General features: G+C 40.7%; 1 protein-coding gene across 1 annotated transcript in view; it reads right to left on the reverse strand.

Moving 5' to 3' along the window:
* Positions 1 to 15,642, reverse strand: part of CARD11 (caspase recruitment domain family member 11) — a 107,489-nt gene that overhangs the window by 16,781 nt on the left and 75,066 nt on the right. Inside the window, exons 17-22 of the mRNA XM_068125716.2 lie at positions 12,180 to 12,306; positions 9,308 to 9,545; positions 6,703 to 6,862; positions 2,994 to 3,096; positions 1,527 to 1,700; positions 1,008 to 1,132 (exon numbers count right to left, since the gene is read on the reverse strand). Of these exons, the coding sequence (XP_067981817.2) occupies positions 1,008 to 1,132; positions 1,527 to 1,700; positions 2,994 to 3,096; positions 6,703 to 6,862; positions 9,308 to 9,545; positions 12,180 to 12,306 (927 nt within the window). The remainder of the gene's footprint in view (positions 1 to 1,007; positions 1,133 to 1,526; positions 1,701 to 2,993; positions 3,097 to 6,702; positions 6,863 to 9,307; positions 9,546 to 12,179; positions 12,307 to 15,642) is intronic.

The following is a 15,642-nucleotide window of genomic DNA, read 5'->3' on the forward strand; positions in this document are numbered from 1 at the left end:
CTGAGAGGGTCATTAACCAGTGTGGCAGCTACATTCAAATGTAAGGTGTGCACAGAGGGAGCTGCAGATGGAGGAAATGTTGAGTTGGATCTTGGAGACGGCGTGAAGCTGGAAAGTGTGAAAACATTTTGCTACCTCGGAGACTTGCTGAATGGAGAAGGTGGATCAGACTCGGCAATGGTTGATAGAGTGAGATGTGGATGGAAGAAGTTTCGGGAACTGAGTGGCGTGCTGACGAGGAGGGGAGTGTCGTTGAAGCTGAAGGGAAAGGTGTATGCTGCATGTGTGAGAAGTGTTATGATTTATGGGAGCGAGACATGGGTAATGAACGTAGAGCAGCAACGAAGGCTGGAAAGGGTGGAAATGCGAATGGTTTGGTGGATGTGTGGAGTATCGTTGAGAGAGAGGAAGACAAATGATGAATTGCGAAAGATGATGGGAATAGAGCCTGTGATGGATGCTGTGAAGAGAAACAGGTTGAGATGGTTTGGTCATGTGTTGAGGAAGGATGAAAGTGACTGGTTGAGAAGAGTGATGGAAATGAATGTAGAAGGAAGTAGAGGATGGGGAAGACCGAGAAACAATTGGCTAAAGGTGGTGGAAGAAGAAATGCGGGCAAGGGGGTTAACAAGGAGAGATGCAGAAAATAGGGCAAAATGGAGAAGATTGTCATGGGGACCGCAAGGCTAACCCCCACTCTAGCAAGGAAAATGGCCTTAAAATGCATGTTGTATGTATAGATTTGTGACATAAATAATCTCAATTTAATCCATTTTAACAGAACAAAATACTAGAAAATGTGAAGAAAAATGAAGGGGTGTGAATACTTTCTGAAGGCACTGTATCACATTCCCTTTACATGCATGTATTATCTTATTATATAATAGCACTAAAACAATCTGTTGGCGGGGTAAAAATGATATACAATGTGCATACCCATCGACAATGTTATACTTGTATTTTATACAATGTGCATACCCATCGACAATGTTATACTTGTATTTTACCAGGGTGATGATCTCCTCCACTGCCTTGATTGTATAGCACAAGTGCAAGTTGTCTCGGTGTTCCTTGTAACAGATGATATCTCCTTTCTTCTGTTTCTCCACAATTTCCTCATTGCTCAGCTCCTCTGTTATGAATGGGGTTTCAAGTGCTTAGTGATGATGTCACAATGTTTTCATGATCGAATTTACTGGTAGTCACAAATTACATTGATATGCAGGTCTCAGATTAGAACATTTAATTTTAAAAAAATTCTGTCACGAAAAAGGTTAAAAAGATTTCATATGCCTGATTTTGTCACGTCGATAGTGTGCTGTATGTATATGTATGTAGATGCATGTAGATGTATATGTATGTGCCCATGTCCTTAGAACCACGCTCATGACACTTCTTTAGAGATGCATTTTGGGTATCTTTTGGTTTGCTCTATGTTCAACTCGAGTAATTTGGATTTTAAAAATTGATTGTCCATAGTAATTTCAATTTGGCTTGTCCAACCAACCCAGCACATGAGTACTTGCCAACAGTGCAGCTCATGTAGTCGGAAAAAGGTCTCAGCAGGCGTGGGTAGAGCATTCTGGCCATGACTCGTGGCACAACCATCACGGGGCGGCTGCAAGGTGGGTGGCAAGGCTGAACCAACGTGTAAGGTGTAGGGCACATGCGTTGCTCCGCATTTGGCTCTCCAGATGATTCTGCAAAAATATGAATAAAAACAAGTGTAAGAAATGCAAATTCAAGTTCATGAAAGAAAGCCATTTGGCAAATCATGCCAGTGCCATATCCACACTCCAGCACTTACACCTATTGCACGTTGTCCAATTTTGTTTTTGGGAGTGTTCGAAGAAAGGGGAGCTTTACCCATTTTCCTTTGTTCTGCCCTGTGTTTGCAATTAAAAATGTCTGATCCCTGTATAAATTGTTATGAATAAATGTTTATTGATATAATAATGGACAAAAAAAATTGGGCAAAACTTTTATTTAAAAAATGTTGATGCAAAACCACTATTGCTAGTTCTTCCGCTACCGGAGCAGGTGCTTCATTTGCTCTGGAAAGACCCTGTGATAACTTTTAAATCGAGTAGGTCTTCACACGCCACTAACCTGGCAAGATTCTAAATGCCATTCCTAATCTATAGAACCACCTTTGGAGGCCATTTTTCCCCGCAGAGCAGGGGTTGGCCTTTTTTGGGCACCATGGTCCCCTTTTTGAAGCAATGATTTATGGCCAGATGTCCTTCCTGCCACCAATCCTGTTAGTCGCCTCTTGCGACACACAGGGAATTGCCAGTGAACTGGTACTCAATTTGCTGACCTCGGAAGGATGACAGGCTGAGTCGACCCTCCTGGTGTTAATTCAGCAATCCACGGGGATTCGAACCCAGGATCCTAGGATCCCAAGCCGGCACCCTAACGGCTAAGCCAACACCAACAGTGGCACAACTGTATTTCATCGTAATGAAGCAACCAGCACAACATACACAGACCTGTTCAAGCAGAAAAATGTCTGTGGCTCTAAGATTGCAAAGGTGACAAAAAATACAAAAAACACTTGGACCGATTGTAAAGAAGAGATAAGTCAATTTCCTGGTCTATGCTTAGATGCCATGACTAATAGAGGGTTTATCGGTTACCAGATGGTGAACACCTGAACCAATTAACCCGAGTTTGGTTTATCTTTCCTAAAATTGGAAAAAATAACTTCACTGCTAGTTGTTGACATTTTTGGACGAATTCCTGGCAGACAACACATACACCTGACCAAAGCTCTTTGCCTGCATTCCTTATCTCCTCTTGCTTATAAATTCTCTTCCACCATCTGATAAAAACTTTTTTTTCTGCAGTTCTGGAAACAGGATATTTCTGGACTCTACGTCTTTCATTGAGACCTTTACAAACTATACATCCCACAATTTCAAAGCTCCGAGAGGAATAAGCTTTCAAATTGTTATACGAACAGAGTGTACAGATGGATTTATATTTTGTACCATGGAACTGATCTTGGCCTGTCCTGCGTGCAGTCATGACAAGGTGTATGTGCGCATTCCTGATGGATTGCTTCAAATGACTTGCCTCGACGTTTCCCACCATCTGTGAGAGAAATGTCAGTTCATTTTCCATCAGCCTTTGATTTAAAAAAAATTGTGAAATATTGTTTCCATGCATTTGATCAAGACACCTTAATATTATCTCCAAAGGTTTTCATATGTGTTACAAGTTGATCGTAATGGATCCCAGTGTGCAGGTAAATGTGCTGTCCTTCTAGGAGTGATCCTGCATGATGGTTATTATCCCCCAACGTGTGTGTGTGTGTGTGTGTGTGTGTGTGTGTGTGTGTGTGTGTGTGTGTGTGTGTGTGTGTGTAAGAGAGGGATAGAATTGTGAGGAACAGAAATGAAAAAAGGAGATGTGTGTGTGTGTGTGTGTGCACGCATGCGTGCGTGTCCAGGTCATAACTTTTGACCATTTGAGCTTTTGTTATCAAATTTCAAACAAACCTTTATCATGAGAACTAGCGTGACTCAGCGCGCTACGCGCGCCTCGCCACACGTCGTTTCAGAGGGATAGGCATCTTTGACCATTTCGGTGTCTTTTGGGTCTTCAGGGTCTTTTGCGTCTTCATGGTGCTTGGGGTCTTCGGGGTGTTTTGGGTCTTTGGGGTCTTTTTGGTCTTTTTGGTCTTCAGGGTGTTTTGGGTCTTTGGAGTCTTTTGGGTGTTCAGGGTCTTTTGGGTCTTCAATATCTTTTGGGTCTTCTGGTTATTTTGGGGTAATTTGGGGTATTTTGGGGTCTGGCAGGATAGGTAGGAGGTATGGTATGCACTGTTGCCTTTCAGTTGTCAGCCTTGGTTGGAATCTTGACACAACTACTGTATAAACTAAAGTTTCACGCTTGTGTTTTGCAGGAGAAGCATCAACATGTGTGTCTTCCATGGGATAGATTTTACAGCAGAGGACCCTTCTTTCAGCCCTGGTGGTTGGTGGACGTTAAAGACCATTTGGGTCTTCAGGGTCTTTTGGATCCTCAGGGCCTTTAAGGGTATTTTGGATCTTTGTGGTGTTTGGGGTCTTCAGGGGCTTTTGGGTCTTCGGGTTATTTTGGGTGTTTTGGGTCTTCGGGTTATTTTGGGTGTTTTGGGTCTTCGGGGTATTTTGGGTCTTCGGGGTATTTGGGCCTTCAGGGTTCTTGGTGGTCTTAAGGATCTTCGGGGACTTAAAGGGTCGTCAAAGGTCTGAGGGGTCTCAGCAGTCTAAACGTAATTAAGAGTTTACAGACTGTTTTGGGTGTTAATTTTAATTGAAGAAGAAGAAGAAGAAGACGTTTGGTCGCACATAAACATAACAATATACGTTTGCTCTATTATAGATAATAAGATATGAAGAAATTAATGAAAATTTAGGTCAAAATGTAAAAGGGCAGACTCATAGTAACTATATGAATGAATGAATGAATGATCGTTTTAAGGCCATTTCCCCGCTAGAGTGGGGGTTAGCCCTGCGGGCCCCATGACAATCATGGTTCCTTGTTTGAGGCAATGTTTTTATGGCCAGATGCCCTTCCTGGCGCCAACCCTTGGTCACGCTCTTACGATGCGCAGGGATACGGTGTACCTATTCTAAGCCGGGGTACACACCGGGATCATTCATCCCAGCAAGCTGGTACTCAATTTGCCGACCTCAGAGGGATGAATCAGGCTGAGTGAACCCCCCGCCGTTAATTCAGCGATCAGACCGGGATTCGAACCCAGGATCCTAGGTATCCCAAGCCAGCACCCTAACCGCTAAGCCAACAGCAGGCTCTAATATAGTCATAGTAACTATAAATAGCCCTTATTATCTGCGCCTCCGGCCATGAAGCTCGAGACGTCCCGTTTTTTTGAAATCGCTTCCATGTTTATTTATTTACCATTGAGCTTCAGTGTGTCTGTCTAGGCCATAACTTTTTATGCCTCCGCTTTTTTATGCGACGAAGTCGCCGGAGCCATTATGTTTTCAGGTTGTCCGTCCGGCTGTCCGTCCGTCCGTTCGGCTGTCCATCCGTCTGGCTGTCCGTCCATCCGTCCGGCTGTCCGTCCGTCTGTCCGTGATAGGTTTTTGTTCCCGCGATAACTTCAGAACGGCTAAAGGGATCTTAGTAAAACTTGGTGCAGGTATGTATAATGAGGTAAAGATGAACCGATTCGATTTTGGGATCACGAGGTCAAAGGCCAAAGGTCAGAGGTCATGTTTGGTAAAAATCCTGTTACCACGATAAGTTGTGAACCAGTGATGAGATTTTGACCAAATTTGGTACACTTAGGCAGAATGATGTAAGGATTAACTGATAAAATTTTGGGGTCAAGAGGTCAAAGGTCAAAGTCTGTAATTGGTCTATAACTTTGGAACGGCTGAAGTGATCCAATTCAAACTTAGTACAGGTATGTATAATGACGTAAAGATTAACGTATTCGATTTTGGGGTCAAAGGTCAAATATGTTATAGGTCTATAACTTGAGAACGGCTGAAGTGATCTAATTCAAACTTGGTACGGGTATGTATAATGATGCAAAGATTAAGTTATTAGAGTTTGGGGTCAAAGGTCAAATATGTAATAGGTCTATAACTTGAGAACGGCTCAAGTGATCTAATTAAAACTTAGTACAGGTTTGTATAATGTTGTAAAGATTATGTGATTAGATTTTTGGGTCATAGGTCAAAGTCTGTAATCGGTTTATAACTTGAGAACAGTGGAAGTGATCTAATTCGAACTTGGTATAGATGTGTATAATGATGTAAAGATTAACTGATTCGATTTTGGAATCAAGAGGTCAAAGGTCAAAGGTCAGAGGTCATGTCAGGTAAAAATGTGATAACTCATGAACAGCTGAAGGGATTTAAATTAAAACTTGGTACAGGTATGTATAATGATGTAAACATGAACTGATTACATTTTGGGGTCAATAGATCAAAGGTCAGAAGTCATGTCAGGTAGAAATGTGATAACTTGAGAACAGCTGAATTGATTTCAATCAAACTTGGGACAAGTATTGTATTGAATGAATGAATGAATGATCGTTTTAGGGCCATTTTTTCCCGTTAGCCTTGCGGGCCCCATGACAATCATGGCTCCCTGTTTGAGGCAATGTTTTTTTGTGGCCGGATGCCCTTCCTGACGCCAACCCTTAGTCGCCTCTTAGGATGCGCAGGGATATGGTGTACCTATTCTAAGCCGGGGTACACACCATGATCATTCATCCCAGCAAGCTGGTACTCAATTTGCCGACCTCGGAAGGATGGCAGGCTGAGTCAACCCCCCTGGCGTTAATTCAGCGATCGACCGGGATTCGAACCCAGGATCCATAGGATTCCGAGCCGGCACCCTAACCGCGAAGCCAACGCCAGGCTCATTGTAATGATGTAACATTGTTGGCAGAGGCATATCAGTCAACGTCGTGATGTCGAAGAGTGCCGTTCCAGTTTATATATGACTTAGTTTTTTTTTTTTTTTAACTAGGCAATTCTAGCAGACATTGATGACTGGATATCAGTAAATGGTAAAATCAGAGTATATCTTTTTTAGCTTACGCTGCAAAGAGGAATTTTGTTGACATCTCAGTTGTTGCAATCATCTACCTCTACTTCAAAGCAATTCGTGATGATAATAATCTAAGTTCAAAGGTTGGGTCTATTTTTCTTGTTTTTGAGCTGTGTAACCGACCTGGAAAAAGTTATTGAGAACGTCGATTGTTGACCACCCACTGTGAGAAGGTGTGAGAGAGGTTCTTCTGTGATCTGATGGCAACTCATCAACAATGCTTTCCTCAGAGTTGAAATCATTCAGCAGCTGCAGGATTCTCTCAATAAGCAGTTGCTGTGCACTGAGCATAACAATGAAATATTTAATCCTCATGATTACTGCCTGAATATTACCAGAAATATATGAAGATATTACAGAGTCAATTTTATAAAAATGTTTGTTTGTACGTGTTAAGTTCATGGACGATAAAAAAAAATGCGCTATGGACATCACAAAGAAACAAAGGGATGGTGGAGTCGTTAGACATGCATGAAAACAACAGTTATCAACAGAGGATATACAGTGCCCTCCATAAGTATTGGAACAGTGAAGTCAAATTTGCTATTATGACGATATCCTCAAGAAATTTGGATTTGAAATCAAAAGATGAAAATGAGGAAAGAGTACAGAAAGTCAACATTTATTTATTGGTGTGTATATATTTATGTATATACATATATATATATATATCTCTATATATACAGTCACGTGAAAAAGTAAGTACACCCCATGTAAAGTTTTGACTTTTTCAACATATTTCAACATACAGCTATTTGATCTTCATTTCAACAATATTGACAGATAAAGGTGATATAATATAACAAATATCATGAAACATTTACATTTTGTAGTCCATTGTATAATTTAAATGAACATAAATGCAAATTTCGTATGTGGAAAAAGTAAGTACACCCCGACATTTATCACTACTTCAAATACCTAAAATTAGAATCAGGTGCACCAGCTCAGGTGCAAATGATTAGAACATCGTCAGAGAGGATCTTGGAGGAACCTGTCTTATTTAAACCTCAGATATTTAGTTTGGTTTGCTCTTTGTTGTTGAAGTGCGCGGCGTCACCATGCCTAGATCAAAAGAGCTCTCTGAGGCCTTCAGAAGAAGGTTATAGATGCCAACGAGTCTGGGAAGGGATTCAAAAAGATCTCCAAACAATTTGAAATCAAGCATTCGACTGTCCGGAAGATCATCTACAAGTGGAGAAGATTCCAAACAACCGCCAACTTGTTCAGGCCAGGCCACCCCAGCAAGTTCAGCCCGAGAGCAGACCACAAGATGCTGAAAGAAGTCTCTAAGAACCCCAGAATGTCATCACGGGACCTACAGGTAGCTCTTGCCACTGTTGATGTCGAAGTGCACGAGTCTACCATTAGAAAGAGGCTGCACAAATTTGATCTACATGGGAGGTGTGCCAGGAGGAAACCGTTGCTGTCCAGAAAGAAGATCAGGGCAAGACTAAAGTTTGCCAATGAACACCCAGGCAAAGACCAACACTTCTGGAACAATGTGCTCTGGACAGATGAATTAAAGGTAGAGCTATTTGCTCACAGTACCAGAAGACGTGTTTGGCGAAAACCAAAGACAGCATTTGACCACAAGAACCTGATACGAACTGGAAAGCATGGTGGTGGAAATATTATGGCTTGGGGCAGCTTTGCTGCATCAGGGCCTGGGCAGCTCACCATCATAGAATCCACTATGAATTCTTCATTGTACCAGAGGGTGCTTGAGGATAATGTGAGGCCATCTGTCGGAAAGTTTAAAGTCAACCAAAGGTGGACCTTGCAACATGACAATGACCCTAAACATACCAGTAAATCCACCAAGGAATGGCTGAAAAGAAAGAAATGGAGGGTTCTGGAATGGCCAAGTCAAAGCCCCGATCTAAACCCCATCGAGATGTTGTGGGGGGATTTGAAACGAGCTGTGCATGCAAGAAGCCCCTCAAACATCGCACAGCTGAAAGAATTCTGCATGGAGGAGTGGGGAAAAAATTATCCCAGACGATGTCAGAGACTCTGCAGGGGAAAATTGCCTCTAAAGGTGGTTCATGCACCTTCATTCATTAAAATAATGGTAAACTACCCTGGATGACATTAATAAGGTGCTCATCATGAAGAGCTGGATGCAATACCATATCCAAGGTGCAAGCCATGTTTGAGGATAAGGCGCTGGAGTTATTGATTGAGGTTCATTGCCAGAAAATAGTCAGGTGACGGTACCCCGTTATCATTTGAATGGAGGGTACCCCACAGTTAAAGGTTTGCAACAAACAGTTGAAATACAAGCTTGGTAGAGCAAGACCTCAGATTCTGAACTCTGATACAATCCAGTACAGCTCTGGTCAGGTAGTTTCACCACTGTTGCTTGAGTTTTGCCCAATTAATGAGAGAAATTATGTTACCACATTAGATTAATAATTTTCCTGCTTTTGGTGTCATCTACAAATTACTTACCCAAAGGTTTGGAAATGGAGGTGTGGAAGAACGATAAGACGAGAGGATTGGTGAGGGGAAAAAATAGGAATGACATTGGGAGAAGAGGGAGTGGGAAGAGAAGGAAGCAAACCATAAGAGGTAGGGAAATGTGGAGGGAAAAAGAGAGTGGGTAAAATTCTAGACCTCAGACGGTATGGACGCTATTCCACCATTTTGCAGAAGTCATCCATATTTGGCTCCTTAGTGTACATCACCACCATTTATACACATGCAACAAAATGAGAAAACATACTCATTATTGCTGAGCAGGATACCCTCCTCCTCATCACGCATTGTGTAGGGGTTAACTCGTGTGCATAGCCACACACAGCGTCCCATGTGCCTGGTGTCGATGACGTGCACGATTTCATCGCAGGTGACTTCTAGCAAACCACTGTGGCCTCCGCCGAATGAAAGGTTTACACGCACATAGAAGGAATCACCAGACACCACCTGCCCAGTTTCCAGATCCATCAGCAGCTTGCGGTACCCTAGGGTATGAGACCAGAAAGAATACGTTAATAAAACATGGGTACTGTAAACACTATGAAAAGGACTGTGGCAGGTGATGAGAACTGGGTTCATAATTTCAGACCAGAGTCAAAAGGAGGCAGCACGGACTGGAGACATTCTTGGTCCCCACCACCAAACATCAACCATAAAAACCTCTAGCGAAAAGGTTTTGTGACCTTAACAGTTAAATTCACATGTTATTTTGTGATTGTGCCAAACATAATAAAGTCACCAGCAGGTGAGTGTTATATTTTCAACCACTGAATGTTAGTGAGAATTTTTTCTCAGATCGAGCGACCAAAGAAAGGAATCAAATGTGTATGCCACCTTTATGACTTTACTAGCAGAAGTACCCGGCATTGCCGGGCGGGGGAGGGGAGGGGGAGGCGGAAGGGGAGGGGAACGGGGGGAGAGCGAGCCCCTTGGTAAAGCGAGCGATTTTTTTTTTCATAGCGTCATAGCGTCATAGCGTTCATAGCGTCATAGCGTTCATAGCGTTTCATAGCGTCATAGCGATTTTTTTTTTTCATAGCGTCATAGCGTCATAGCGTTCATAGCGTTTCATAGCGTCATAGCGATTTTTTTTTTCATAGCGTCACAGCGTTCATATCGTTCATAGCGTTATAGCGTTTCATAGCGTCATAGCGACTTTTTTTTTTCATAGCGTCATAGCGTCATAGCGTTCATAGCGTCATAGCGTTCATAGCGTTTCATAGCGTCATAGTGATTTTTAGCCGCGTCGCAGACGCTGCTCATAGAGTGCCCTCTGCTGTTGTTGTTGTTGTTGTTGTTGTTGTTGTTCTTCTTCTTCTTCTTGTTTATGCAGAGAAGACAAAACCTCAAAGCTCCACCCATTCTGGGAACCGTAGCTCCACCCATTCTGGGAGAGCCTTCATATAAACAAATATCCACCATTTTATTAACTCGCATAGCTTTGAGGCCTGTTTTGTAGGCCCGTGGTGTCTTCCTCTCTCACACAGTTTTATTTCAAATCAAATTCGATATATCATTTCATTTTTCACAGTCGCTAACATAGTTTTAGACTCGGTTGAAAAAAAACGGGAAGAAAATCCGATGAAAGTTGCCCTTTATAGAACGAAATGAATTCTCAAAGGCCTGTAACTTCAAGTCCATTGAGATTTTTTTTTTTTAAATCGCGGCATGCTCAGTCATACACCGCCCGAAATAAGAGACGGGAAAATGCCGAGATATATATATTTTGTTTAAATCGCGGCATGTCCTGTGCCGAGATATATTAGTCATACGGCATGGTCAGCCATACACCGCCCGAAATAACAGACGGGAAAATGCCGAGATATATTAAAAATTCGTCCATTTGATGACAATCGTCACGATGAAATATTTAATTTATACGTCGTCACAATAATGTCGAGAGAGGAGCATAGCTTCGTTCACGTGTCGCTACACACGAGAAATTGCCGAGATATATTTTTTTACAATCACGGCATGGTCAGTCATACACCGCCTGAAATAACAGACGGGAAAATGCCGAGATATATTAAAAATTCGTCCATTTGATGACAATCGTCACGATGAAATATTTAATTTATACGTCGTCACAATAATGTGGAGAGAGGAGCATAGCTTCGTTCACGTGTCGCCACACACGGGAAATTGCCGAGATTTTTTTTTTTTAAAGCGCGGCATGGTCAGTCATACACCGCCTGAAATAACAGATGGGAAAATGCCGAGATATATTAAAAAATTCGTCGCCACACACGGGAAATTGCCGAGATATATTTTCACTTTGCACAAAAATAACATCAAGTAATCGAATCAATAGGAATGTCCTGTGCCTATAACATAGACGTTATAGGCACAGCTGCATCTAGGCATTGTGTAACATCGACGCGGCTTTTGTTTTAATTAAAACTTTTTGTACTTGTTTTTTTCATAGCGTCATAGCGTTCATATCGTCATAGCGTTTCATAGCGTCATAGGGTCATATCGTTCATAGCTTCATCGCGTTTCATAGCGTCATATCGTTCATAGCGTCATCGCGTTCATAGCGTTTCATAGCGTCATAGCGATTTTTTTTTCCATAGCGTCATAGCGTCATATCGTTCATAGCTTCATAGCGTTTCATAGCGTCATATCGTTCATAGCGTCATCACGTTCATAGCGTCATAGCGATATTTTTTTTCATAGCGTCATAGCGTTCATAGCGTCATAGCGTCATCACGTGATCGCTCTGAGCGAATCAGCGCCCACCTGCTCTGATTCCGTTGATTCCGTGCGCTGAAATGCGCTGAGGTAAATATGAATAAAAAATATGGATCGTCAAATATTTTGAGTTCGGCCATGTTCGTCCCAGGCTCAATGGCCATGTCTATGCCAAATATCAAGCACGTAAGCCTCTCCGTTTAGGAGTCTATCGGTAACATTACACACACACACACACACACACACACACACACAAACTGTGTTTTATATATATAGATGACATCGTAAATAGGATCTTATTTGCTGAGATTTTGAACATGATTTACAAAATCGCACTTGCTCTTGCTGTTGTGTCCTTCAGTTGTTGATATTGTGCCTTTCAAGGTTTGGATTAAAGTGAGAGAGAGAAAAAAGAAAAAAAAACTTACTGGTGCTGTTCTGTCGTACACACAGCTTCAGAGGCCCTTGGCATTGCTTCAAAGTCAAATGGGTCCGTTCTTTCGTGAAGTTTTCCATGCAGATCTCCTGGAGATCTTCCTGGATCCTTCCTTCTAGCTGAAGCAATAATTGCACAAGGGAAAAGGAATAAGATTACTGCGTCTATAAATCCAGCTTTTTCAAATAACAAGTAAAGTAAATATCTCGTTTTCCTTTTTCCAAAATCGAAACTCACAGAAGAGGACGTGACAGAGGGTGACTGGAACGGCACTCGGTAGAGAGCATACCTCCTCCTATTTTCAAAAACAGAGCATACGTCCTCCTAATTTCAAAAATAGAGCATACCTCCTCCTATTTTCAAAAATAGAGAGCATACCTCCTCCTATCTTCAAAAATAGAGAGCATACCTCCTCCTATTTTCAAAAATAGAGAGCATACCTCCTCCTATCTTCAAAAATAGAGAGCATACCTCCTCCTATCTTCAAAAATAGAGAGCATACCTCCTCCTATTTTCAACTAGAGAGGTTCCAGGGAACCTGAACTCAACTGGCCTATATCAATATGGTTATAATATGCATAATAGAACCACAAAAACTACAAAAAAAAAAACAAAAAAAAAAACTATAGTTTATATGTGCTAAAAATATATGACAAAAATTGATTTTCAATATGGCCGCCCTGCCGCGCCCATTTTTGGGCGTGCAACGCCCAAATACAATCCCAAACTAGTTTATGTCTTAAAGATGCTGCATAACAAGTTTCATCAAATTTAATCAATATTTGTGACTTTTAGAGCGTAGACGTCCAATTGTTTACAGACGACAGACAGACAGACAGACGACAGACGGACGACGGACGACGGACGACGGACACTGGGTGTCGACAAAAACTCAGCTGGAGATAGTCCAATTGAGTTAAAAAATAGAGCATACATCCTCCTAATTTCAAAAATAGAGAGCATACCTCCTCATATTTTCAAAAATAGAGAGCATACCTCCTTCCTCATATTTTCAAAAATAGAGAGCATACCTCCTCCTATTTTCAAAAATAGAGAGCATACCTCGTCCTATTTTCAAAAATAGAGAGCATACCTCCTCATATTTTCAAAAATAGAGAGCATACCTCATCCTATTTTCAAAAATAGAGAGCATACCTCATCCTATTTTCAAAAATAGAGAGCATACCTCCTCATATTTTCAAAAATAGAGAGCATACCTCCTCCTATTTTCAAAAATAGAGAGCATACCTCCTCATATTTTCAAAAATAGACAGCATACCTCCTACAGGCTGACCAATTCATGTTTTCTATTCCACTGATATGTTTTTCTAAATAGAGAGCATACCTCCTCATATTTTCAAAAATAGAGAGCATACCTCCACATATTTTCAAAAATAGAGAGCATACCTCCTCCTATTTTCAAAAATAGAGCATACCTCATCCTATTTTCAAAAATAGAGAGCATACCTCCTCCTATTTTCAAAAACAAAGAGCATACCTCCTACAGGCTGACCAATTCATGTTTTCTATTCCACTGATATGTTTTTCAAAAATAGAGAGCATACCTCCTACAGGCTGACCAATTCATGTTTTCTATTCCACTGATATGTTTTTCAAAAATAGAGAGCATACCTCCTCCTATTTTCAAAAATAGAGCACACCTCCTCATATTTTCAAAAATAGAGAGCATACCTCCTCCTATTTTCAAAAATAGAGCATACCTCATCCTATTTTCAAAAATAGAGAGCATACCTCCTCATATTTTCAAAAATAGAGAGCATACCTCCTCCTATTTTCAAAAATAGAGAGCATACCTCCTCCTATTTTGAAAAACAAAGAGCATACCTCCTACAGGCTGACCAATTCATGTTTTCTATTCCACTGATATGTTTTTCAAAAATAGAGAGCATACCTCCTCCTATTTTCAAAAATAGAGCACACCTCCTCATATTTTCAAAAATAGAGAGCATACCTCCTCCTATTTTCAAAAACAAAGAGCATACCTCCTACAGGCTGACCAATTTATGTTTTCTATTCCACTGATATGTTTTTCAAAAATAGAGAGCATACCTCCTCCTATTTTGAAAAACAAAGAGCATACCTCCTACAGGCTGACCAATTTATGTTTTCTATTCCACTGATATGTTTTTCAAAAATAGAGAGCATACCTCCTCCTATTTTCAAAAATAGAGAGCATACCTCCTCCTATTTTCAAAAATAGAGAGCATACCTCCTCCTATTTTCAAAAATAGAGAGCATACCTCCTCATATTTTCAAAAATAGAGCATAGCTCCTCCTATTTTGAAAAACAAAGAGCATACCTCCTACAGGCTGACCAATTTATGTTTTCTATTCCACTGATATGTTTTTCAAAAATAGAGAGCATATCTCCTCCTATTTTCAAAAATAGAGAGCATACCTCCTCCTATTTTCAAAAATAGAGAGCATACCTCCTCCTATTTTCAAAAATAGAGAGCATACCTCCTCCTATTTTCAAAAATAGAGGGCATACCTCCTCCTATTTTCAAAAACAAAGAGCATACCTCCTACAGGCTGACCAATTTATGTTTTCTATTCCACTGATATGTTTTTCAAAAATAGAGAGCATACCTCCTATTTTGAAAAACAAAGAGCATACCTCCTACAGGCTGACCAATTTATGTTTTCTATTCCACTGATATGTTTTTCAAAAATAGAGAGCATACCTCCTCCTATTTTCAAAAATAGAGAGCATACCTCCTCCTATTTTCAAAAATAGAGAGCATACCTCCTCCTATTTTCAAAAAGAGAGAGCATACCTCCTCATATTTTCAAAAATAGAGCATAGCTCCTCCTATTTTGAAAAACAAAGAGCATACCTCCTACAGGCTGACCAATTTATGTTTTCTATTCCACTGATATGTTTTTCAAAAATAGAAGCATATCTCCTCCTATTTTCAAAAATAGAGAGCATACCTCCTCCTATTTTCAAAAATAGAGAGCATATCTCCTCCTATTTTCAAAAATAGAGAGCATACCTCCTCCTATTTTCAAAAATAGAGAGCATACCTCCTCCTATTTTCAAAAACAAAGAGCATACCTCCTACAGGCTGACCAATTTATGTTTTCTATTCCACTGATATGTTTTTCAAAAATAGAGAGCATACCTCCTCCTATTTTGAAAAACAAAGAGCATACCTCCTACAGGCTGACCAATTTATGTTTTCTATTCCACTGATATGTTTTTCAAAAAGAGAGCATACCTCCTCCTATTTTGAAAAACAAAGAGCATACCTCCTACAGGCTGACCAATTCATGTTTTCTATTCCACTGATATGTTTTTCAAAAATAGAGAGCATACCTCCTCCTATTTTCAAAAATAGAGAGCATACCTCCTCCTATTTTCAAAAATAGAGAGCATACCTCCTCCTATTTTCAAAAAGAGAGAGCATACCTCCTCATATTTTCAAAAATAG

This window comes from Myxine glutinosa, chromosome 10, assembly GCF_964187855.1.
Source record: "Myxine glutinosa chromosome 10, kmMyxGlut1.1, whole genome shotgun sequence".
NCBI classification, from domain to species: Eukaryota; Metazoa; Chordata; class Myxini; order Myxiniformes; family Myxinidae; genus Myxine; species Myxine glutinosa.